At 64.9% G+C, this 23,380-nt stretch overlaps 3 protein-coding genes across 7 annotated transcripts in view; all 3 read left to right on the forward strand.

Moving 5' to 3' along the window:
* The window catches only part of RABL6 (RAB, member RAS oncogene family like 6), a 31,803-nt gene extending 19,438 nt beyond the window's left edge, over positions 1-12,365 (forward strand). For 2 of the 3 annotated variants that reach the window (XM_063714546.1, XM_063714547.1), the window contains 11 exons: positions 760-851; positions 3,082-3,222; positions 3,813-3,921; positions 6,978-7,081; positions 8,551-8,867; positions 9,064-9,217; positions 10,092-10,304; positions 10,405-10,669; positions 10,864-11,035; positions 11,324-11,382; positions 11,493-12,365. In XM_063714546.1, the coding sequence (XP_063570616.1) occupies positions 760-851; positions 3,082-3,222; positions 3,813-3,921; positions 6,978-7,081; positions 8,551-8,867; positions 9,064-9,217; positions 10,092-10,304; positions 10,405-10,669; positions 10,864-11,035; positions 11,324-11,382; positions 11,493-11,693 (1,827 nt within the window). In that variant the 3' untranslated portion in view covers positions 11,694-12,365. The remainder of the gene's footprint in view (positions 1-759; positions 852-3,081; positions 3,223-3,812; positions 3,922-6,977; positions 7,082-8,550; positions 8,868-9,063; positions 9,218-10,091; positions 10,305-10,404; positions 10,670-10,863; positions 11,036-11,323; positions 11,383-11,492) is intronic. The other variant, XM_024252793.3, reaches the window with a different exon arrangement.
* A 93-nt stretch (positions 12,366-12,458) lies between these two features.
* Positions 12,459-19,980, forward strand: AJM1 (apical junction component 1 homolog). The gene is made up of 3 exons (XM_024252794.3): positions 12,459-13,785; positions 15,390-15,473; positions 15,550-19,980. The coding sequence occupies exon 3, from the start codon at positions 15,609-15,611 to the stop codon at positions 18,537-18,539; it is 2,931 nt and encodes a 976-aa protein (XP_024108562.1). The 5' UTR covers positions 12,459-13,785; positions 15,390-15,473; positions 15,550-15,608; the 3' UTR covers positions 18,540-19,980.
* On the forward strand, positions 18,538-22,631 carry PHPT1 (phosphohistidine phosphatase 1). 3 transcript variants are annotated; one of them, XM_054519548.2, is made up of 4 exons: positions 18,538-21,055; positions 21,615-21,739; positions 22,105-22,162; positions 22,357-22,631. In XM_054519548.2, the coding sequence occupies exons 1-4, from the start codon at positions 20,896-20,898 to the stop codon at positions 22,389-22,391; spliced, it is 378 nt and encodes a 125-aa protein (XP_054375523.1). In that variant the 5' UTR covers positions 18,538-20,895; the 3' UTR covers positions 22,392-22,631. The 3 variants fall into 3 exon arrangements, with proteins under 3 accessions (XP_054375523.1, XP_024107577.2, NP_001127500.1); NM_001134028.1 differs by having other exon boundaries at positions 20,879-21,055; positions 22,108-22,162; positions 22,357-22,625; XM_024251809.3 differs by lacking the exon at positions 22,105-22,162.
* The last annotated feature ends 749 nt before the right edge of the window (positions 22,632-23,380 follow it).

Consider the following 23,380-nt stretch of genomic DNA (forward strand, 5'->3'; position numbering starts at 1 on the left):
CCAAGCACCCCAGTTATGCTGTGGCCACGGGGGCCGCTGGCCTTCCCAAGTGCTCCGAAAACCCCACACTGCCATGGCTGCATCTGGGGGTGGCCGGCTCACCTGCACTCGACAGACATCACGTTGGACTGACCCGTTTGCGTTTCAGTGACTTGAGAGGTTTTTAAGTGAACTCGCCGAACTTTTATCCCAGTCACGGTGGGTTCGGCCCTTCAAAGCACAGGACACATCTCGCAGCGCCATGGGCGTGAGTTTCGCTCCCCGGAGACACCTGGGGGCAACCCAACCTGAGCCCGACACACCCAGGGCCTCGCACCCTCCGTGCAGTGCTACCCACTCCCTTTAGAGCATGGGGTGGAGTGACTCTCCCCACAGCACTGCAGCTAACCCTGTTTGTGGGCACTGGAACCTTCCGGAATGCACATCTAGCTGAGGGCGGCTGGTAGTCCAGCACCCGCTTCTATTTTCGAGTGGTGGTTTGGTTGTCCGTGAGGCCTGGGGCGGACGCTGCTGTGATTAGTAGGAGGTCCTGGGTAGGGGGCTTGTTCAGGGAGCCGCCAGCGAGGCTGGTGTTGACTGTCAGACCCTTTGGGGCAAACCTATGTTTAGCTATCCCATCTCTTCAGCATATCATTTCCAAATGGAAATGGCTGTTATCTTTTCAGATTAGAAGACTATCCAGCCTTTTCTAAAACTGTGGGCCACATGGGGTGGGGCCCAGCCTGGGCCAGTCTCACACCTGTTCCCTCCCGTCCCCAGGCGGAGTCCGAAATGGCCCTGGATGCTGAGTTCCTGGACGTGTACAAGAACTGCAACGGGGTGGTCATGATGTTCGATATCACCAAGCAGTGGTAAGAGGGAGCTGGCGGGGGCAGCTGCCTGTGACTCTCATTCCCCTAGCCCCTTGGGCGCCCTCTTTGTGCAGCAGATAATGGTTAGAGCGGCATCGTCCTGCAGGGCCAAGGGACTCTTGCTGGGCAGCTGTGGCGGCTCAGCCACGAGGGGCACTGGCCTGGATGTCGGGCTGGGCAACGACTATGCCTGTGCATATGGGGCGGGATGGCGCGGGCCGGCTACAAAAGGCATCTGGGGCAAGGCACGCACCTTCCATAGCCCCACTCTTCTTCCTGAAAAACCATCTGAGACTTGGCAGAAGCAAGTGGCTGCTTGTGTTGGGGGCTCCCCGAGACCTCTGTCTTCCATGACCTAGGAGGACCCACAGCTAAGATTCATTCTAGCAAGAAGATGACGCAGAATCAGCTAAGGGCAGTGGCACACAGAACGATCTCTGGGGGACCAGGCGCAAGCCTCCAGAGGCCACTGTGGAGCCGCATGGGATCCACTCAGCTCCTCAGGAGTGCAGTGTCCCCCAGGACGCACTGGAGCCCCAGCGTGGGGGTGCTGCGGACACACACTTGGCGCGAGGCTCCTAGAAGAACGAGGGCCGCATGAAGACCAGCCTGCTGGTGCGGGGCCCCTCCTACCCGCAGCCATTGCCTACCAGGATCAGCGTGCCCGACACGTCCAGGCATCTGCTATTCCCAGCAGTGGGTCTGGCCTGGGGGCCTAGTCAGCAGCTTTTCTTACTTGGGAAGACCCCCACACCACAGTTAAGCATACCGCCTGTCACAGGGCCGCACGCTCAGCACGCATCAGCAGCCCAGGCCTGAGGGCGGCTTGAAGCACCTGACCAGCCATGCTCTGGGCCTCTGCCAACCTTTGCCAATGCTGGGAACCGTGCCTGCCCTCCCAGCCTTCAGCACCATCGCCAAGGACTGACCACAGGCACCCTCAGGAGAGCCCTCGGTGTGGGTGTGGCACACAGCAGGAGAACCACACACGGGGCTGGCGGCCCCACCCCAGGGCACGAGTTCAGCTCGGGTGCACACACGCTGGCCTCACCTGGGCGAGCAGTGGTGCTCTTCTCCCTCCGGCCTCTCCTGTCTAGGCAGCAGGCCAGCTTGGTGGGTGGGAAGTGGCTTTTCCCAAGCGAAGTTGAGTGTGGACGCAGTGTGGCCTCCACGGCACTCCCACTGCTGCCACAGGAACGGCCTGGAGGGAGCTGCAGCTGCCTGGGCTGCTGTGCGAGGAGTGGACAGGAGGGACAGCGAGACTCGAGCCAGCCTGGGAAGACGCGGCAAAGGCGCTTACCTGTGGGCCCGGAGACCCTGTTGGCAGCACCAGCCTGGGCAGGCGATGCCTATGGTAGCAGTGCTCTGTCTGGAGCCCCTGGTGCCCAGCAGGAAGGATGGAAAACACTGGCTCAGACAGCAGCTTCAAGCGCCACGCAGGCCCTTGACAGCCATGAGAGGCAGGAGACACCAGAAGGCCACCTGCTTAGGAGGCCAGAGGTGCCCCTGGGCCGGCCTTGGTGAGGGACCAGTTTAAATGACTGCGTGCAAATGAAAGAAAATGAAGTTAGAAACAGGATGTTGCATTTTTTACTCACTTGTGTTGGCTTTCAGTCATGGGGAAGTTTTGTCACTTGAAGCGCTGGTTATTTCTTCACGAGCCATTTGGAAAACCATGCAGTTGGGAAACCGGCAGCTCTGCGCCAGGCAGACTCTGGAGACTTGCCGTCCGTGCCAGGAGATATCTGCTTAAGACAAGGCTCTCCAAACACCCCGCTTCACCAGCAGCAGCAGAGGCACCCCAGGGTGTCCTCGGCTGCCCCGGTGGGCAGGGAGCCTGGATGAGCAGCCACGGGGTTGACGCCAACGGGCAGAGAGGACAGTGCGGGATGAGGGTGGATGCAGGTGAAGCCAGAGGTGGTTTTGTAGGGATGTGGACACGGGGCGCTCTGAGGGAAGGCAGGGACAGGCAGGGGCGTTCTAGTGTGGGGTGCGGTCAAGTACCTGCCGTCAGGGAGAGGGACGGGCGGGGGCTGCAGGCTGAGAGGGGTGCGAAGGCCCTCGAGGCACTTCCCTCTAGCTCTGCATGCACGAGGTGTGCTTCTGGTGGGTCAGATGTTGGAAATGAGAAGCAGCCACCATCCTTGGGCCTGGGCGCACAGCAGCTTCCCAGGGAGGGACAGGGCGTCGCAGGGCTGAAACTAAGCCAGGTCCTCACCTGTTCTCCGAGGACCTTCAATTACATTCTCCGGGAGCTTCCGAAAGTGCCCACCCATGTGCCAGTGTGCGTGCTGGGGAACTACCGGGACATGGGCGAGCACCGAGTCATCCTGCCGGACGACGTGCGTGACTTCATCGACAACCTGGACAGGTGAGTGCAGTGGCCCTGCTCCCAAGGGACCCTGGTGCTCCCGAGGTGCTCCGGTGCGTGGGGGAGGGTGCTGAGGCAGAGGCCCAGGGAGGGGTTAACGTTAGCACGGGGCCCGGGGGATGTGGGTCGCGCAGCTGCGTGGGGCTCACTGAAGCCTGGGTCTCCCCGATGGCAGTGCCGGGAACTGTGTGCCGGGGACTGTGTGCCGGGGACTGTGTGTCGGGGACTGTGTGCCGGGGAACTGTGTGCCGGGGACTCTGTGCCGGGGACTGTGTGTCGGGGACTGTGTGCCGGGAACTGTGTGCCGGGGACTCTGTGTCGGGGACTGTGTGCCGGGGGACTGTGTGCCGGGGACTCTGTGTCGGGGACTGTGTGCCGGGGGACTGTGTGCCAGGGTGAAGTGCTGGCACTGTGGGGTCACCTGCAGAAGGGCACTCGGCTTAGCTGTTTAGCAGGGCTCAGCAGGGTCCTGTGGCCTCAGGAGCCTACAGGAGGAGGGAGGGCAGTGCAGACCCACAGCCGTGGGCCCAGGGGTGATCCTTGGCACCGGGCAAGGGTCTTTCTCCTGCATCTTTCTTCCTTTCTGAAAGCAGACCTCCAGGTTCCTCCTACTTCCGCTACGCGGAGTCTTCCATGAAGAACAGCTTCGGCCTAAAGTACCTTCATAAGTTCTTCAATATCCCATTTTTGCAGCTTCAGGTAAGCACTCACCGTGTGGGATGGAGTGGCTGCTGGTCTCTCACCTCTTTCCAGGCGTCTCCTGTGTAGCGACGGGCCTCCCTCCTAACCCCCGAGAAAGCTGTGGGCCTGCTCGGAGGTTGGCTGCTGGCAAGGGCCCAACGTTCTACTGCGCCTGCCTGCTCTGGGTGGCAGAGGGTACAGGGTCCTGAGGGCTAGACCCAGTCCCAGGAGCCCCTCCACCTCTGCGGGGACCCCTTGCTCAGTTTCCCCCAGTGTTTTTGGTTGTTTTTGTTTGTTGAGATAAAGTTTGGCTGTGTGGCCCAGGCTGGAGTGCAGTGGCGCAATCAGGGCTCACTGCAGCCTCAAACTCCTGGGCTCAGGCAATCCTCCCATCTGTCTCCCAAAGTGCTGGGATGCCAGGCGTGAGCCACCGAGGTACTCGCTGTTCACATCTCACATTTCCCTGGTGCTTGTGTCAAAACCAAGGAACCAACTTTGGTCTATGGACTAAACTCAATTTCCCTTGTGGAAACAAGGGCCAGGCCAGCTGTGGCTGCAAAGTAGCCCAGCAAACAATGAGGCTTGAACCTCCTCGCCCCAGGCTGCCCCACCTGGGCCTGGGGGACCCGAACCTCCTCGCCCTGGGCTGCCCTGACTGGGTCTGGGGGACCTGAACCTCCTCGCCCTGGGCTGCCCCGACTGGGTCTGGGGGACCTGAACCTCCTCACCCTGGGCTGCCCCAGCTGAGTCTGGGGGACCTGAACCTCCTCGCCCTGGGCTGCCCTGCCTGGGTCTGGGAGACCTGAACCTGCTCGCCCTGGGCTGTCCTGCCTGGGTCTGGGGGACCTGAACCTCCTCGCCCTGGGCTGCCCTGACTGGGTCTGGGGGACCTGAACCTCCTCGCGCTGGGCTGCCCCAGCTGGGTCTGGGGGACCTGAACCTCCTCACCCTGGGCTGCCCCGCCTGGGTCTGGGGGACCTGAACCTCCTCTCCCTGGGCTGCCCTGACTGGGTCTGGGGGACCTGGGGCCCAGCCGCAGCTGCAGCAGCCTTGGTCTTTCTCCAGAAGGATGTCAGGCTTGCCCAGGAAAGGGGCTGTGCTGTCCTCCTGGTGTCAGTAGAAGTGAGGATGCCTGCAGGCTGGGACTGCTGCTGGGGACGTTTCGGTTGGAAGGAAGGCGGCAGTCAGACTTGTCCTGTGCCAGCACTGCTGGGGAGGCCCCTCCTTCCTGCAGAGCTGTCCCCTCGTCACTGGGTTGATTACTCCTTAGAGAGCTCCCCACTGCTCAGCTGCTCCATTCCCTGATGGTTTGCCCTCCAAACCCTTCCACAGCCTCCCAGGGAGAGAACGGGACCCTGGACAGTCTTGAGCTGGAAGCGTAGGGCTGAGCTGTGTGTGACTATCATTTTGCTATGGATGTGTTGAAGCAGATCTGATGTCCTCACCTGTGTCAGCAGCGGGACCCCCGTTTCCTCTTTGTCTTGCCCCTGGATTGCCTGGAAGCAAATTTCAGGCCTTCTTTACGTCACCTAAAAATATTCCAAACGCATCTCTAAAAAAATCAGTTGTTTTTTTAACCTGACCATAGTACCTAATGTAATACTTCATGTTAAAGTCACAGAAGGTTTTTCTTGGAGAAATAAGCCACAATAACAAATTTAAAAAATAAAATTCCCAAAGAGTTCTTCCAATCGTCAGATATTTGGTCAGTATTCAGAGTAGGATCCAGAATTCACACATTACATTTGGTTGACAAATCTGTAGCTTTCTCTTTGTAAATCATTTTTTTGTTGTTATAGCCATTTTCGGGGACCTTATTGACTTTAATATCTTTTTTTTTTTTTTGGAGACGGAGTCTCGCTCTGTCCAGGCTGGAGTATGGTGGTGCGATCTCGCCTCACTGTAACCTCTGCCTCCTGGGTTCAAGCAATTCTCCTGCCTAAGCCTCCCAAGTAGCTGGGATTACAGGCGCCTGCCACCATGCCCGGCTAATTTTTGTATTTTTAGTAGAGACGGGGTTTCGCCATATTGGCCAGGATGGTCTCGATCTCTTGACCTCGTGATCTGCCCGCCTTGGCCCCAAAAAGTGCTGGGATTACAGGTGTGAGCCACCTCGCCCAGCCTCACATTTTTATTTTAAGAACCTCTCCAGGCTGGGCGCAGTGGCTCACGCCTATAATCCCAGCTCTTAGGGAGGCAGAGGTGGGAGGACAGCTCGAGCCCAGGAGTTCGAGATCTGCCTGGGCAATATAATATAGCACGACCCTGTTCTAAAAAAAAAAAATCTCTGAAAAAGCTGATTAAAAAAAAAAAAGGAGAGGCCCAGCAGGTAGCTCAGGCCTGTAATTTCAGCCTGATCATTTCATCAGGTGGGAGGATCATTTGAGCCCAGGAATTCAAGACCAGTCTGGGCAACATAGCGAGACCCCATCTCTATTAAAAAGAGCGAGAAGGGGCCGGGCGTGGTGGCTCACGCCTGTCATCCTAGCACTTTGGATGCTGAGGCAGGTGGATCACCTGAGGTCAGGAGTTTGTGAGGCTCCGGTGTTTGTATTTAATTTGAATCTAAAGTAAGCAGCCACATGGACCTGCAGCTCATCAGACCAGCCTGGGGTTCCAGGCCAGGAGGGCAGCGGTTTGCTCCAGAGCCAGCTGCTTGTGGGTGTGGGACGGTGGCGATGCGTGCACCGGGGCTGTGTCCTGCCGCCAGAGGAGGTGTGCGTGGTGGGGAGCAGAGGGGCTTTGTTTTCCAGGTGAAGGTGAGGCTCCTTCACCCTTGGAGGTGCGTGTGTGGGTGGGGGTGCTTTCTGTTGAGGTTTCTGCCTCTGACTGACAGCTATCCCCCAAGCCATGCTGGCAGCGTGTAGGTGTGCCGGCCACTGCAAAGGAATCCTCTGGGCTTCTGTGGTTCCAGTGAGGCGCAGCCCAGAGCTCCATGAGTTGCTGAGCATTCAGCCCTGCAGCATCTCCTGGTTTTGTCAGCAGGAGGCGTCCCCTGTGCACTCGGGCTGTCGGGCTGGGGCACTGGCAGCAGGAAGGACCCCTGCTCAGGCCTGTGTGCTCCCCTTCTGCAGAGGGAGACGCTGTTGCGGCAGCTGGAGACAAACCAGCTGGACATGGACGCCACACTGGAGGAGCTGTCAGTGCAGCAGGAGACGGAGGACCAGAACTACGGCATGTATGTGGCCGGACCCGCCCATGGGGGCGGTGTGGGGGCTGCACCAAGGAGACAGCAGAGGGGAGTGTCCCCTGTTTGGGGTAAATTAATCATCTTGGGGCACAGGTGGAGGAGGGCTCAGGCTTGCACTGCCCCCAGCAGCCCCCTCACAGTCACCCCTGGCATGGACTCCTCGTACAGGTCATGCTGTGCCTGCCGCTCTGAGCACCGCTGACCGTAGCCAGGTGCTGGTGCTGGTGGAGTCCTGCCAGGGCTGCCTGCCCATCAGGGGCTTGGCCTCCCAGATTGATGCCAGCATGGGATGCGCTTTCTGGGGAGCTGCTTGATTTTGGGAAGCTCCCTGTGCTGAAGAGGCATACAGGCCAGAACATGGAGGTCTCTGGTCCTCAATCGCAGAGGGCGGCTCAGAGCATCTTCCTGAGTGGGCCTGGGCAGCGCGTAGCCCCGGGGGTTGTGGCCAGTGGGACAGCTGGCCCATTCTCTGCCTCAGGCTCCTGCACAGCTAGGGGCTTGGTGCCTCCCCTGGGACCCAGGCACGGACCACGGAATCAGTGGCCCTCCTGAGGCCCCCCAGCAGGTCTCTGTTTCCAGAGGGAGAGCCCTGTGGGTCACCTTGGATCTGGCTGTTGGCTCAGACACAGCAAGAGACTGAGAGGGAAGGCAGTTTGATGCCTGGAGAGGGACCCGTGGCTTCCGGCTGCCAGGCCAGCCCCAGAATGGAGCCCCCCGCATGGGCGCTTCTCTGTTGAACCAATCCTGGCATTTCCTGGGCCTGAGAGTTGGGTCAGCTGGATGCTGCAATGGCCACACATGCTCCACCAAGCCCCAGCCCCCTCCTCTTCCCAGAAACCCCCCCTCATGGGAAGGTCCACTTGCTGCCATCTGGCCACCTCTGCATGGAGCCCCCAACAGCTGTGCCTCAGAACAGATGCCAGGTAACTTTCAGGGGAGCTGGACACACGCACGCTGGTGCCTGCTGTCCCCGCCCTTTGGCACTGCTGCTCTTTTTTTTTCTGAGACGGAGTCTCGCTCTGTTGCCCAGGCTGGAGCACAGTGGTGTGATCTCGGCTCACCGCAAGCTCCGCCTCCCGGGTTCATGCCGTTCTCCTGCCTCAGCCTCCCAAGTAGCTGGGGCTACAGGCACCTGCCACCACACCCGGCTAATTTTTTTTGTATTTTTAGTAGAGACGGGGTTTCACTGTGTTAGCCAGGACGGTCTCGATCTCCTGACCTCGTGATCTGCCTGCCTTGGCCTCCTACAGTGCTGGGATTACAGGCATGAGCCACCGTGCCTGGCCGGCGCTGCTGCCCTTGGAAGAGGATGGGGATGATGGCCCCTGTGGGGCGGGTGGCCCAGAACACAGCGTCTCTTCCCAGCCCTAGCAGCAGCAGCAGAGAGCCCCCCGTCACCTGAGGGCCTCAGGGAGAGGCAGGGGAGCCAGGCTTCTCACCCACCTTCTGCCTTCCAGCTTCCTGGAGATGATGGAGGCTCGCAGCCGCGGCCATGCATCCCCACTGGCGGCCAACGGGCAGAGCCCATCCTCGGGCTCCCAGTCACCAGTGGTGCCTCCAGGCGCCGTGTCCACGGGGAGCTCCAGCCCCGGCACACCCCAGCCCGCCCCACAGCTGCCCCTCAATGCCGCCCCACCATCCTCTGTGCCCCCTGTGCCACCCTCAGAGGCCCTGCCCCCACCTGCGTGCCCCTCAGCCCCCGCCCCACGGCGCAGCATCATCTCTAGGCTGTTTGGGACGTCACCTGCTGCCGAGGCAGCCCCTCCACCTCCAGGTAGGCCCTGGAGCTGCCCCTCCCAAACTGGTCCCAGCCCCCCAGGGCCCTCACAGGTGGGGCCCTGGATTTAGGAGTGCTCTGCACTTCTGCTTGTCCCAGTCCCGTGGGCACATCCCGGGTGGGCCTGGCTTGGGGTTGGGAGCAGTGAGGGTTCTGGTGACGAGTGAAGAGGACCCGGCATCACTGTTCACAGAGCCAGTCCCGGCCGCAGAGGCCCCAGCGACAGTCCAGTGTGTGGAGGACTTTGTTCCCGACGACCGCCTGGACCGCAGCTTCCTGGAAGACACGACCCCCGCCAGGGACGAGAAGAAGGTGGGGGCCAAGGCTGCCCAGCAGGACAGCGACAGGTGAGGAGTGGGCCTGGGCCTCTTCTCCCATTGCCCCCCAGCCTCCAGGGTGCCCGAGCAGCCGGTGGGGCTGGCTTCTTGGGGGTGCAGAAGGGGCCCCCCGCCGGCTGGTCACTGTTGGCTGAGGACAGAGCAGATCTGTGGCTGGAGCAGATGAGGGAAGGGCTTGGGCGGGGCTTCCAGACATCAGAAAGGCCTGGCCACCTGCTCTGCCCCACCCTGGAGCGGACAGGGGCACCTTGGGGTCTTCTGTGGGCAGATTCCACATGGAGGCCATTGGCGAGGCCACTCCAGGTCATATGGGAGGTTCAGGCCACCAGATGTGGTCTCCACAGGGCCAGGGCCCAGGTGCTGCAGAGACAGGGGCGGCTTCCTGCAGGTGCTAGAGCTGGGAGCTAGAGCCGCCTCCCCCATCCATCTGCCAGCCCCTCCCACCACTGTCTGCCAAGCTGCCCCAAATTTTGCCTGCAGCAAAGCCCTGCATTTGGTCCCAGGACAGCCCAGGACAGGCTCCACCCGCAGTGGCCTCAGCACCTCAGCCTCACTCATTGCTGTGGGGCAGCGGCTTCCTCCAGAAATACACAAAGGACAGAAAGCCCCGTGGCCCTGAGCTGGGCCCGCCTCCTCCATGAGCGCCCATTTGCGCGGCTCCACATCCTTCACCCACTGACCGGCCGCAAGGCAACAGTGTGTCCAACCTTGTGCCCCCGACCCCTTCCTGCTCAGAAGCCCTGTGACGGCCATGAGGGGCCTCTCCACCACAGCACAGCACCTGGGGCGTGCTGGATACCAGGGTGCTTGGAACCAAGGCCCGTGAGCCTGGCCGGCCATCCCTACCCCGTGGCCTCTGACCGCTTTGCCCCCTGCTTTGCAGTGATGGGGAGGCCCTGGGCGGCAACCCGATGGTGGCAGGGTTCCAGGACGACGTGGACCTCGAAGACCAGCCACGTGGGAGTCCCCCGCCGCCCGTGGGCCCCGTCCCTAGTCAAGACATCACTCTTTCGAGTGAGGAGGAAGCAGAAGTGGCGGATCGCCCCAAAGACCCTGCCCCGGCTCCCCAGCAGTGCTCAGAGCCAGAGACCAAGTGGTAAGGGCAGGTGTCCCCGCGGGTGCGGCCTGGAGACCGGGGTGGGGCAGTTCAGGACACCTCCAGAGGACCCTGACTGACCCTCTTCTTGTCCACAAAGGTCCTCCGTACCAGCTTCGAAGCCACAGAGGGGGACAGCTCCCACGAGGACCGCAGCACCCCCCTGGCCAGGCGGTGCCTCTGTTCGCACAGGTCCAGAGAAGCGCAGCAGCACCAGGCCCCCTGCTGAGATTGAGCCGGGGAAGGGTGAGCGGGCCTCTTCGTCGGAGAGTGACCCCGAGGGGCCCATCGCTGCACAAATGCTGTCCTTCGTCATGGATGACCCCGACTTTGAGAGCGAGGCATCAGACACACAGCACAGGGCGGTAAGACGAGTCCTCCCGGGGCAGAGGTCAGCCAGGAGGCCAGGGTCCCTCCCACAGGCCTGATCTGGGTGGGTGCAGTTGGAGGAGGCTTTTGGAAGAGGCATCTCATGTCCCCACACTTGGGCCTTGCCGGCCTGGTTTGAGACGGGGTGTGGGAGGGATGATGGCCTGACCAGCTGCTCTCCCTGCTCCAGGATGAGTTTCCCGTGCGAGATGACCCCTCCGACGTGACTGACGAGGATGAGGCCCCTGCCCAGCCGCCCCCACCCCCCAAGCTCCCTCTCCCTGCCTTCAGACTGAAGAATGACTCGGACCTCTTTGGGCTGGGGCTGGAGGAGGCCAGACCCAAGGAGAGCAGTGAAGAAGGTGGGTGGGGGCACCAGAGTGCGGTCAGCCTGCTGGAGTTTGGGTAGAACGTGGGCCTCCTCCCAGCTGCTGGCCGCTGGCCGGGGTCCTCTCCTGAGTCCAGGATGCTGTGCCATGCTCCTGGCAGCCCCCTGCAGGAGCTGATGTCTGGAGTGTGGTCCTGTCCATCAGCAGGGCCTCCTGGAGGGCTGGGGCTCACTGCTTTTTGAGTTTCTAGAGAAATCCTGTCACCCGGCTTGGGGTCCCCATTGGCCTGAGTTTGAGCCACCGTCTGTCCTGTCTGTGCAGGTAAGGAGGGCAAAACCCCCTCTAAGGAGAAGAAGAAGAAGAAGAAAAAAGGCAAAGAGGTACCAGCTACTCCCCTTCCTGGCAGGCCAGGGCTGGGCGGCATGCAGTCCTGGGACCAGGGCTTCTGGCTTCCTGTGACTCCATGGTGCCCCCTCCTTGTGCTCCCCAGGAGGAAGAAAAGGCTGCCAAGAAGAAGAGCAAACACAAGAAAAGCAAGGACAAGGAGGAGGGCAAGGAGGAGCGGCGGCGGCGGCAGCAGCGGCCCCCGCGCAGCAGGGAGAGGACGGCTGCCGATGAGCTGGAGGCTTTCCTGGGGGGCGGGGCCCCGGGTGGCCGCCACCCTGGGGGTGGTGACTACGAGGAGCTCTAGGCCGGAGCAGGCAGTGGCCGCCCTGGGGCGGGGGGCGTGCCTGTCACTGCCTGGGGAGGCGTTTGCCTCTGCACCATCGCCTTTGCCGCTGCCCGGTGGCTGCCGTGTGCACTTCTGAGCTGGAAGAGGCCAGGCATTGGTGGTCCCCGGGCTGGGCCCTGCAGGTGCTGGGCCTCCAGGCCCTGCGTGAGCCTGCTCTGCAAGAAGGGAGGGGACAGCTGGCTTCAGCCAGGCTCAGTGGACACCCTGGCTCTCGGGGCAGAGCCGCCTGTCCCCAGTGTTTCTCAGGGATGTGACTGAGGCCCAGGAGGGACCCGTGAGGGTCTGTTTACAGAGGCTGGGCAGGGGCCACTTGGCTGTGGGGTGCGCACTGCCCCGGCACCTGCTTGCCCTCCGTGCTCACCCGGGGCCGCAGCATGCCTATGGCTCCGCTTCCGGCCGGGAGCCCTGAACACGGGTGTGCACACGCACCCTAAAGGGCGGCCCAGGCCCCACGCTAGAAGGCTGGCGAGAGACCGAAGGCAGCATGTGAGGCCTCTCCTGGGAGTGGGGGTTGTGTTTCCCACAGTGGCCTCAGCTGGGCCCCCACTCAGGTGAGCCCACAGGCAGGAGCCGGGAGGCACTCCTCCCAAACACTCCACTCAGACCATAAAGCACTCCTGTTTCACTCTGTGTGTGTCTGTTCTTCTCCCTGCACTTCTGCTCCCGCTGCCCCGGGCCCAGGCTACCATGGGTTGGCAGGGAAGTCCCCTGAGGCAGGAGGCTGCCCAGCAGTGGTGTGAGGACATCCCACCAAGTCTGGCCACACCCTGGGTACATCCCAGCCCACCTGTGCCAGGGCTCAGCAGCTGCACCCAGCACGCTTGGGGTCCTCAGCCCCAGGAGGTGGAAGTCCACTCTGCAAGGTTCCCAGGCAGCCGCCTGCAGCCCTGCCCCCCGCCTTCAGGCCCCTGCCCCCTCCAGCTGTCAGCAGCGCCCAGCCTCCACCCCCACAGCTACTGTTGCCATGAGAACCCTGCAGGGCGGGCAGGAAGAGAGTGCTAGTGAAGGGGAGGAGGTGGCCAAGCTGGAGGCTCCTCTGCCTGGGAACTTTGTGGCCCCAGGCTGTGGGGCAATCACTGCAGTCCCTGAGCGGGTGCTGTGGCCCACAGCAAGCTTAGCCTGGCCCCTTAGCCCACAGCCCATGAGGTCAGGGCCGGGTTCAGGGGTTCCCCTGGTGTGGGGATGGGTCGACAGTACGTGAACTTGCCAGGATCGCACCATGGACGGCTATGTTGGGGTTTCAGTGGGCCCTGCTTTGAACAGTACAGAATGGGGTAGGTCCTGCCCTTCAGAGCCAAGGGCATCCGCTCCCCACCCCTCTGCCAAGCTAGACGGTTCCCAGGCTCAATGCCTTGGGGAGGGGCTGGCAGAGTGGGACGAGGACATTACCAGGCAGGTATGGTAGGTCACGTGCAGGCCTTCCCAGGCTGGCAGGAACACCGGATGCAGGAGTGGCCTCACCCAGAGAGGATGGCATCCTGGAGACACGAGAGGCTGCAGGGGCCATCTGGCCCCAGGTCCCCGCCAAGATTTTGGCATTGGCAGCCTTGAAGCAGATAGGGCCTGGGGAGAGCCAGTGGGGCAGAGAGTAGCCCATCTGCTCCTGCCTCGCCTGACAGGAGATGTGAATTCCAAGATGCCCCTGACCAATCTCTGCAACCCAGGCCAGGGCTCGGCCCCTCCTCTAAGGCAAGTATGTTGGGGTGACACTGACGGGACTGGCAGGCTGCTCCACGCCACAGGGCTCCTGTTTAGACAGTGAGGTCTGTGTCTTGGGGGTGCTGCAGGGACCCTGTGCTCTGCACAGCCCCAAATTGGAGCCAGTGCAGCTCACGATCCCCAGCTCCACAGTGCAGCCCCCACTGGGTGCGGCCCCTTTAAGCACAGCACCTTCAGCTGCCATCGGGGGCAGCACTGAGCAGCCAGGCCAGGATACGCGCTGCTGCCTGGAAGCTTCTGCCGGTGCCGGGGACGCAGCAGTGCCGGGGACACAGAGGAGCCGACCTGGGGGTGGCACAGCCCACCGGGGCACAGCCGGAGCAGCACCCAGGTAAGGGGCTAGGGGCCGAGTTGCTGAGTGTGTCACTGTCATGGGTCGGGGAGGCTGCCTTAGGGCAGCCGAAAGGATGGGGAGTCCCCGCCCCCAGGCAACACCGGCTGTATCCCTTGAAGGGCCGCTCCTAGCCAGGGCAAGGCAAGGCAAGGCTGGGCTGGGAGGTGGGGAAGGCCGCCAGCCATCTCCGTGGGTTCCAGAAGGCCTTGGGCCCAGGAGAGGGCCGACCCCACCCCCATCCCCACGGGAGGGGTTGTCACCAACAGCCGCAGCCAGCAAGGCTGACTGTCATCTCCCTGGGGTGGAGCCTCACACCCTGTCATCCGGCCGGATTCCGGCCTGGCCTTGAGCTTAGCATGAAAGAGGGAGCAGGAGGGTAGACAGTCCTGCCACGGGTGGGGTGGAGGAGGGAGATGGGGTGGGTGGGGGAGGCTGGGATAGGCACAAGGCCTGGGACTCGTGGCCCTGACCCAGAAAAACAACCCTGCCAGCAGGAAGCCCTTGCACACCTGGGACACAGAGGGGGGACCCGGCCAGACCCCGAGAGGCCCATCCACCTGAGGTTCTGCCCTGCAAGGGGCCTGGCCAGGTACCCGCTTTCCCCAGCTCACTCTGGGGTAGACCCCCCAGACCAGGTGTTGGGTGTGCAGAGGCCAGGCCTGTGGCCACTCTCTGACGCACCCCCAAGCTGGCTCTGGGACCACAGAGGGGTTGGCAGCCCACATCTGAACCCTGGCCAGCCTGCAGCGTGGGGCCCTAAGAAACGCAGGTTTCCATGGAACCTTCTGAGCGAAATGGGGAGGGCCCTCTCTTGCAAAACAGTGGGGCTTCCCCCACCCTCCACCCTGCCCACCCCCAGTGGGCAGCTTCCGGGCCTGGTGCGCAGCTCAGAGGAGAGGGGCTGCCACGAGCTCGTAGCTCGATGGCTTGGGACTGCCATGCAAACCCTAGAGGGATGTCCTGTGCGTTTACACAAAGCTGGGGCCTTGTTTCAACCACCCAAAGATACTTGGGGTCAGAAAAGGTGTCGGCAAAGGAAAGGGAGATTTAGGGCCCAGGTATGCTCTCTGGGGGCATTTTTCTGGCCTGGGGCTCACGGGAAGTTGAGGGCACCTAGGCGTGCGTCCTTGCAGTGCTGGGGGCGGGGCTCTGTGCTCGGCCTGGCCAGCAGGTGGGGTGGTTGGTGTCACCCACTTGGTGCAGAGATGGCTAAGTCTGAGACCCAGGGACTTGCCCTCGACTGTGCGCGATCGGAGGGGTCGCTCTGCAGTGGGCGCTGTGACGGGGGCGCAGTCACTGACGTCTCCTGGGTCAACACCTATAAATAAGGCCCAAATGCGGCCCGTCCTTCCAGCTGCGGACACCAGAGGGCGCAGCCCCAGGACCACGCCCCCACTCCCCTACCCCATCCGGAAAGGGGTCCACCCGAGCCGACCCCGCCGTCACTAGTCGGGGGAGGGGAGGCCCTGGAGTTTCACGCAGGAGCTCCCGCCGCGGGAACCACAGCCACGACTAAGCCTTTCTGGCCCGCCCGCCCCATCGCAGGGAGAGGACGGGGGAGGGGCAGGACGAGCACCTGGACAGCTGGGTTCCTCCCGCAGGTGCTTCTGACCCCGGCATGGAGGAAGCGCCCGCGTTCCCGGCCCAGGCCCGCAGCCAGGGCTGCTCCGCCCGCTGCGCCCCAGGTAAGCCGGGCCAGCGTGGGGGAGTAGCGGGGCCTGGGCTGCGGAGGGGGCCGCCCTGACCCGCGTCTCCCCCCAGGGCAAAAGCCCCGCAAGGCAGTGTGAGCTGGAGCCGCCAGCCTGGGGACCTCTTTTAAGATGACCCGTACGGACCCTCCGGACCTGCTGGTGTCGACCGTGTACCAGGACATCAAGGTGGCGACCCCGGGACCCGCGTCCAAGCGCTCGCCATGTGAGCGATCCGTGGCCCGGCCTGCTGAGCCCGCGCCTTTCAACAAGCGCCACTGCCGCAGCTTCGACTTCCTGGAGGCGCTGGACGGGCCGGCCATGGAGACCCTGCCGGAGCCACCGCCCCCGGAGTCCGCTGTGCCGCGCGCCCGGACCCGCGAGGCCGAGCCACGCCGCCGCGCCCGCTCCAAGAGCGCGCCCCGCGCGCCCCCGGGCCTGACGCCCGCGCCCGCCTCGCCGCCGGTGTTGCCCCGCCGAGGGCGGGAGGCCCAGCGTGCGGCGCGGGCCGAGGCATCGCCGCGCCGGGAGCCCGCGTACCCGGCGCTCCGCGCCCTTGCCAACGAGCTACATCCCATCAAGTTGCAGCCGCAGAGGGGCGGCCCCGGCCGCATCGCGCCCCTGTGCGCCGCCACGGGCCGCTGCGCACCGCCCGAGCCACCCGCGGGTCCCGCCCCCCACGTGCGCTGCCGCCTGGACATCAAGCCAGACGACGCAGTGCTCCAGCACGCCGCCCGGGGCTCGCGGTCCTGCGGGCCCGCCGAGGCCGCGCCCTGGGCCCGCCCCGCCCCGCAGTTCCACGGCCTCACGGTGCCCGGGCCCCGCCATATGGCGCTGTCGCGCACCCCGACGCCCAGCGACTCATACTGTGCGGATCCCCGGGCGTTCTACTGCGACGGGCCCCTGCCTGGGCCCCGGGACTACGCGGAGCGCCGCAGTCTGCCCTTCACCACCCCGCCGGGTCCTACCCAGTTCTTCTATACAGAGGAGCCCCAAGGCTTCCGGGGCAGCTTTGCAGCCAGTCCCGGCCCAACCTTCGACGCCTACTGCCCCAGGCCCTATCCGGCCGAGGAGCTCCCAGGGCCCAGTCCAAGGCGCATGGGCGGCTACTACGCAGGAGAGGTGCGCACCTTCCCAATCCAGGAACCGCCCTCCCGTTCCTACTATGGGGAGGCTCCCCGAGCCTACGGCCTGCCCTACGGGCCCCGCTATGTCCCCGAGGAGCCCCGGGCCCACTCCACTGCCCGCCCCTTTTACACGGAGGACTTCGGAAGGTACCGCGAGCGCGACGTCCTGGCTCGGACGTACCCGCACCCGCGCAGCAGCCCGGCCTGGGCTGACTGGGGCCCGCGACCCTACCGCACCCTGCAAGTGGTGCCGCCCTCTGACCCGGACCCGTTGCTCGCCTCCTGGCACGGCGGCACCGGCACCAGTCCGCCCCGGCTGGTCACCGACAGCCGCCACTACTCGCGCTCCTGGGACAACATTCTGGCCCCGGGGCCGCGCCGAGAAGACCCGTTGGGCCGCGGCCGCAGCTACGAGAACTTGCTGGGGCGCGAGGTGCGGGAGCCGCGAGGCGTGTCCCCCGAAGGCCGGCGCCCGCCCGTCGTCGTGAACCTGTCCACCTCGCCCAGACGCTACGCTGCACTGTCCCTGTCCGAGACGTCGCTGACGGAGAAGGGTCGCGCGGGCGAGGGCCTGGGCCGCAACTGGTACGTGACGCCCGAGATCACCATCACTGACAATGACCTGCGCGCCACCGAGCGCCCGAGCGCCAGGGCCTGGGAGTTGCCCGGGGGCCGCATGCGGCCACCTCCCCACGCGGCCCCCGACGGCCCCACCTCTGGCCGCCAGCGGAGCCTAGAGCAGCTGGACGAACTCATCACGGACCTGGTAATCGACTCGCGACCCCCCGCCGGCCAGGCCTCAGAGCCCGCGGCCGACTGCCTGGGCCCCCAACTGCGCCGACTGCTGGACTCGCGGCCCGCGGGCTCTGGAGCCCCCGCGCTGGCGCCGCCACGCTCGCCCCCCGCCTCGGCCGGCAGCGCCGAGGAGCCCGCGGCCCCGGGAGAGGCGGCCGACGCGTCCCCCGAACCCAGCGCCGACGAGGACGACCTGATGACCTGCTCCAATGCGCGCTGCCGGCGCACCGAGACCATGTTCAACGCCTGCCTCTACTTCAAGTCCTGCCACAGCTGCTACACCTACTACTGCTCGCGCCTGTGCCGCCGCGAGGACTGGGACGCCCACAAGGCGCGCTGCCTGTACGGCCGCGTGGGCAGCGTGTGCCGCCACGTGCTGCAGTTTTGCCGCGACAGCGGCCCGGTGCACCGCGCTTTCTCGCGCATCGCTCGTGTCGGCTTCCTGTCGCGCGGCCGCGGCGTGCTCTTCCTGGGCTTCCCAAGTCCAGGCTCGGCCGACAACTTCCTGCGATTTGGCCTGGAGGGGCTGCTGCTATCTCCCACCTACCTATCGCTGCGTGAGCTGGCCACACACGCGGCGCCCCTGGGCAGCTACGCGCGCGAGCTGGCGGCCGCTGGGCGCCTCTACGAGCCGGCAGAGTGCTTCCTGCTCAGCGTGTCCGTGGCCGTGGGACCCGGCACCGCGCCCCCGGGGACACCCGCCCTGCCCGCGCCCGCGCCACGCAGCCACGGGCCAACAGTGCGCAAGTTCGCCAAGGTAGCGCTGGCGGCCGGCAGCCCCGCGCGGCCGCCCCCGGCGCGGAGCCGCGAGCCCGACATGGAGACGCTGATCCTGACGCCACCGCCGGGCACGGCGGGCCTGGATCAGGACGGCGAGGCGGGCCGGCGCGCGCGCGAGGTGGCCTTCATCCACATCCAGCGCGAGCTGCGGCTGCGCGGCGTCTTCCTGCGCCACGAGTTCCCGCGCGTCTACGAGCAGCTTTGCGAGTTCGTCGAGGCCAACAGGCGCTTCACGCCCACCACCATCTACCCCACGGACCGGCGCACCGGCCGCCCCTTCATGTGCATGATCATGGCCGCCTCCGAGCCGCGCGCGCTCGACTGGGTGGCCAGCGCCAACCTGCTGGACGACATCATGTGAGGCGCTGGGCCCACCAGGCCTAGCCCAGGCGCTGGCCCGAACCCTGCCCTGCCCACTCAGGCCCCGCCCGGCCCATCCAGGGCCCCACCCCGACTTCTTCTAGGCCCCGCCTCTAATTCCCCAGCCCTCCAAGCTCCGCTCAGTACGGCCTCCAGCTCCGCCCAGGCCCCCACCCCCCGGCCCTTCGCCCCGTAGTGTTCCTCACGGACCCTTCGCCTTCCCGCCCCCAGCAACCCCTGTCCCTCCTCTGGGCCTCCTCCCTCTCCCAGCTCGCCCTCGAGGATCCCCAGAAGAAGTCGGTCCTCGCCCTCGGTGCTCCCCGCTGGGAGGCGGGGTGGGCCTGAGGACCGCCCAGCTCTGCCTTCACTCGGAGGGGTCACTACTGCACAGACCCCACCCGTACAGATCCGGTTCCCGTCGGTCCCTGGGGCTCCCGCTGGAGCCTCCCCGACTCCGGTTTCCCCTCGTCCAGGAGCCCGATGTAACCAAAGCCCAGTCTGTCACTTTAAACACGCCCCGCCCCGCCTCCCGCGGCTGTGTTGCCTCCTCTCTGGAGAACACCCTGGTCGACCTCTGTGCGTCCGTGTGAGCGAGCGCGTCCCGCCGAGGCGGTGGGCAGGGCGGACGGTGCGCGGTGCGTTCCCGCTGGTCGGAGCCAGCACACTAACCACGCCACGCGCCCTGCCGTCCCTTCGCCTCCAGCCGCTGCAGTCTGGGCCCTGCAGGAGCTGGGAAAAGCCGCAGGGAGGTCTTCAGGCCGATATGCAAGTCTCCCAGCCGAAGGAGCAAGGGACCCGAACAGGGGAAGCAGAGCACGTGGGCCTGGCCAGAGCTGACACCTGGCTAGGAGAGGAAGGACCAAGGGACAGGGGGTGTTCCCAGGTGGGAGCCTGGAGGGCAAAGCGTGGTGCGAGCAGGTGAGGGAGAGAGCTAGTTGGGAAGCGTGGAAGCCCACCCGAGGGGCTTGACCTGTCCCGAGAGGTCCCCGCACACCCGCTCTGGCCGCACCCCGTACTGCGGGCGTGGAGGCGCAAGCCCGGCGGCCCGGCCTCCACCTGTCCCCGAAGTGCACCCTGGTTCGCGCCCAGAGCTCTCTGGAGGGTGGGGTATCCGGGAGAGGGGTGGAGGCCAAACGCAAGGGCCCTCCTGGAGTCCCCAGCCCTACTTTGGAGCCAGGGGAGGGGGCACCAAGTGAGAGAAATTGGGCACCCCCGCCTCCGCTCCTGCTTTCGCACCCGGCGCACCCATCTCGTCCCCGCGCGTCTGCACCAGCCAGGCGTCCCGCTTGCCCACCCGCCGCCGCGCCCCGCGCCCCGCGCCCCCTACCCCGGGGCCTCTGCATTCGGCCCCACCCCTGAGGGCCGGCCAGGAACGCCCCTGGACCGAAATAATTTCCAGGGGGCAAGAGCTTTCGAACCAAGTAAAATAGAACTTGAATGTAGCGGCTGCTGTTGCCTCCTTGTACGGGTAGCGGGGTTGGGGACGGAAGCCTTCGGTCGGTGGAGAGGGGAGAGGGAGAGGCCTTCGGGCCGTGGAAGGGGGTAGAGGGCGAGGCCTTCGGGCGGTGGAGAGCGGGGAGGGGGAGGCCTTCGGGCGGTGGAGGGGGTAGAGAGGGAGGCCTTTGGGCGGTGGAAGGGGGTAGAGGGCGAGGCCTTCGGGCGGTGGAGAGCGGGGAGGGGGAGGCCTTCGGGCAGTGGAAGGGGGAAAAAGGGAGGCCTTCGGGCGGTGGAGGGGGAGAGGCGAGGCCTTTGGGCGGTGGAGGGGGTGGAGAGGGAGGCTTTTGGGCGGTGGAAGGGGGTAGAGGGCGAGGCCTTCGGGCGGTGGAGAGCGGGGAGGGGGAGGCCTTCGGGCAGTGGAAGGGGGAAAAAGGGAGGCCTTCGGGCGGTGGAGGGGGAGAGGCGAGGCCTTTGGGCGGTGGAGGGGGTAGAGAGGGAGGCTTTTGGGCGGCGGGGGCCACGGGGAGGGTGGTCTTCGGACTACGTGCGGGACAGGAGGTCAGGGCTGGCACGTCCCTCAGGCCTCTCTCGTTGCCCCAGCCTCGCGGGCCGCCTAACTGCCCCGTTCCGAGGGTGCCACCGGACCCCGCTGGAGAGGAACTTTTCCGTTGGCTGGATTTAATCACCACTCATTCCCGGTTCCACGTTTCCTTTAAGCGGGGCTGGCGGAGCCGCAAGGCGGCAAGGAACTGGATTGCGATTGGTCAGCACGTGTCTCGGTCGGTGGTACAATTGGCTGAGGCGCTGGGCCTTGGGAAGCATTCCCCGACGGGATTGGTCGTCGCTCTCGCAGAGCCCGCCTCCCGCAGTACAAGCGGCCACCGGGTCGGGTGGGAGGAGGGGACTCTGGGACGAGGAACATGGCGGCGGCGGACCTCGCTCACATTCCTGATGTGGACATCGACTCCGACGGCGTTTTCAAGTATGTGCTGATCCGAGTCCACTCGGCTTCCCGCTCCGGGGCTCCGGTTGCAGAGAGCAAGGAGATCGTGCGCGGCTACAAGTGGGCTGAGTATCACGGTGAGGGCGGGACCTGCCGGCGTGCCAGGGGCGCGCCTGGCGAGGCGGGGGCGGGACCGGGACGGTGCTGGCGAGGCGGGGGCGGAGCTTGGCGGGACGGAGATGGGGCTGACGAGGCGGGGGCGGGGCTGACGAGGCGGGGGCGGGGCTGACGAGGCGGGGGCGGGGCTGACGAGGCGGGGGCGGGGCTGGCGGGACGGAGACCGTGCTGGCGAGGCGGGGGCGGGGCTTGGCGAGGCGGGGGCGGGGCTTGGCGGGGCTGCGGGCCGTAGCGGACTGCGTTCTGCTCAGAGCCCTGCCCCTGCTAGGTTTGACCCAGGCTGAGGTCCTAGGCGGGAAGGGCGTGACACGGCCTGACATTCTCCCCAACAGTCCCAGTTCCCGTGCTCTCCCCGGTTCCACCCTCTTTCATTCATCCCTGTCCCAGCCTCAAGGGGCTTCGTCTCCCCTGGGGAAGGGGCTGTTCAGAGCTGGGATTTCAGACCCCTTCGGCTGGGAGTTCCTCCCGCGGCCTCCAAGGGCGGCCAAGGCACGTCCTGAGGCCGCCCTCCCATCCCAGCGGACATCTACGACAAAGTGTCGGGCGACATGCAGAAGCAGGGCTGTGACTGTGAGTGTCTGGGCGGCGGGCGCATCTCCCACCAGAGTCAGGACAAGAAGATTCACGTGTACGGCTACTCCATGGTGAGCCTCAGCCCCGTCCCGCCCTGCTGGAGGCCCCAGTACCAGCTTCGAGACCCACCTGAGCCTGCTGCCCTGACCCGTGGCCCCAGCTGAGCACACAGGCTTCCCAGGGTTCTCCCAGGGTCCGCGGCAGAGCCCTTCCTCCAGGGCCCATTGTGTTCCTGCATTCCCCCATGGAGCACACGCCAGACCTGAGGGGTGGGACGGAGACCCCCAGACATGGCCGGCCGTCTCCTCTCCCTGCCCTGGGAGGCCTTGCTGGGCTCTAGCTGTCCTCCAGCACTTTGGGCCCTGGGCCCCCAGAGGCGGTCGGTACCTGGGTGGAGCTCAGAGTCCCCGCCTGTGCTCTTCACAAAAACCACCAGCAGATGAGACCCACGTGCGTCCCTCTGGGCGCCTCAGGCCCCAGGATCCACCATCAAGGTTTGCTTGCCTGTGGAGGTCGCCTCTCCCCAGGGGAGCCCCCAAGGGCGGTCGGGATGGTGGGTTTGGCGTCCCCAGGCACTGCCTGTCCCTTTCCTACAGTCGCTTCTGATGTGGCTGGTGGCTGGATGCCCAGAGCCAGGGCATGGGGTTGAAGGGTCCAGGTGGTGCCAGCAGGCGTCTTCTCTCTCCAGGCCTATGGTCCTGCCCAACACGCCATTTCAACTGAGAAAATCAAAGCCAAGTACCCCGACTACGAGGTCACCTGGGCTAATGACGGCTACTGAGTACTCCCAGCCCGGGGCGTGCTGCCTCCGGCCGCCACTTCAAAGCCCCCGCCTTTGCCTGTGCTCCTCCTGCGGGGCTGGCCCTGCCTGCTCCTGCGGCAGCCCCTGGTGACGTGCTGTCCACCAGGCCTTGGAGACAGGCTAGCCTGACCACAGAATTAAACGTGTTGCCACACCTGCCAGTCTCTGAACTCTGTCCTTGGCTTCCCGCACCTTGCGTCACCACCTCCAGGGCCCCCCAGACCCTAACTAAAGCAGGTGTGTCGGGGAACACAGGAGTGGCCCCAGGGAGTGGCTGTGCACACTCAGCCCTTTGGGGTCTGATAAAGGGGCCCTGCTGATGGCCTAATTGCTCTTCCCACGGCCATCGTCCTCCAAGGCATCTTGGAGGAGGCCCGGCAAGCCCTTGCGAGAGGAATCAGGGCCTGGTCCCTCGGGCTGGCCAAGACCTGGGGCGCCCACCAGTGCTACCTCCTGTGAGCCCATCCCAGGGCTCCCCAGTGTCCTGTCTGCCCTGAGGCTCCTTCCATGACTAGCCCCATGGGGCCTGCCAGTATCCAGGGTCAGGTCGCACAGCTGCATCTACCCCACAGGCTCACATTGACTCTGGAGGCCCCTCCCAGGTCCCTCTTGCACCCGGCAGGGCTGTGGGCAGGACATGGGTTCAGGCCTTTCCCTGGGAAGCCCCATACACAGTGGGACTCCGTGGGGTGGTGCAGGGGCACCCTGGGGGCCAGGGCTGGTTATACACAGGGCACCCCCGCCTTTGTCAGCTCACTGGTCCTCCGGCCAGCCTCTCCAGACGGGCGCTGTCATGACCACATTTTACAGACCGGGACACTGAGGCTCAGTGACACAGGCTCCGAGGTCACACCGTGGGAAATCACAAACAGGGCCTGGCTCCAAATACCACACTCCTTCCCCAGCCCCA

This window comes from Pongo abelii, chromosome 13 (assembly GCF_028885655.2).
Source record: "Pongo abelii isolate AG06213 chromosome 13, NHGRI_mPonAbe1-v2.0_pri, whole genome shotgun sequence".
Lineage (NCBI taxonomy): Eukaryota > Metazoa > Chordata > Mammalia > Primates > Hominidae > Pongo > Pongo abelii.

Bases quoted from the DNA above. Each gene is read 5' to 3' on its own strand.
- AJM1 (XM_024252794.3), top strand. From the start codon at position 15,609: ATGACCCGTACGGACCCTCCGGACCTGCTGGTGTCGACCGTGTACCAG.
- PHPT1 (XM_054519548.2), top strand. From the start codon at position 20,896: ATGGCGGCGGCGGACCTCGCTCACATTCCTGATGTGGACATCGACTCC. The intron at 21,740-22,104 runs GTGAGCCTCAGC...AAAAACCACCAG, and splicing joins ACGTGTACGGCTACTCCATG to CAGATGAGACCCACGTGCGT. The intron at 22,163-22,356 runs GTTTGCTTGCCT...TTCTCTCTCCAG, and splicing joins CCCCAGGATCCACCATCAAG to GCCTATGGTCCTGCCCAACA.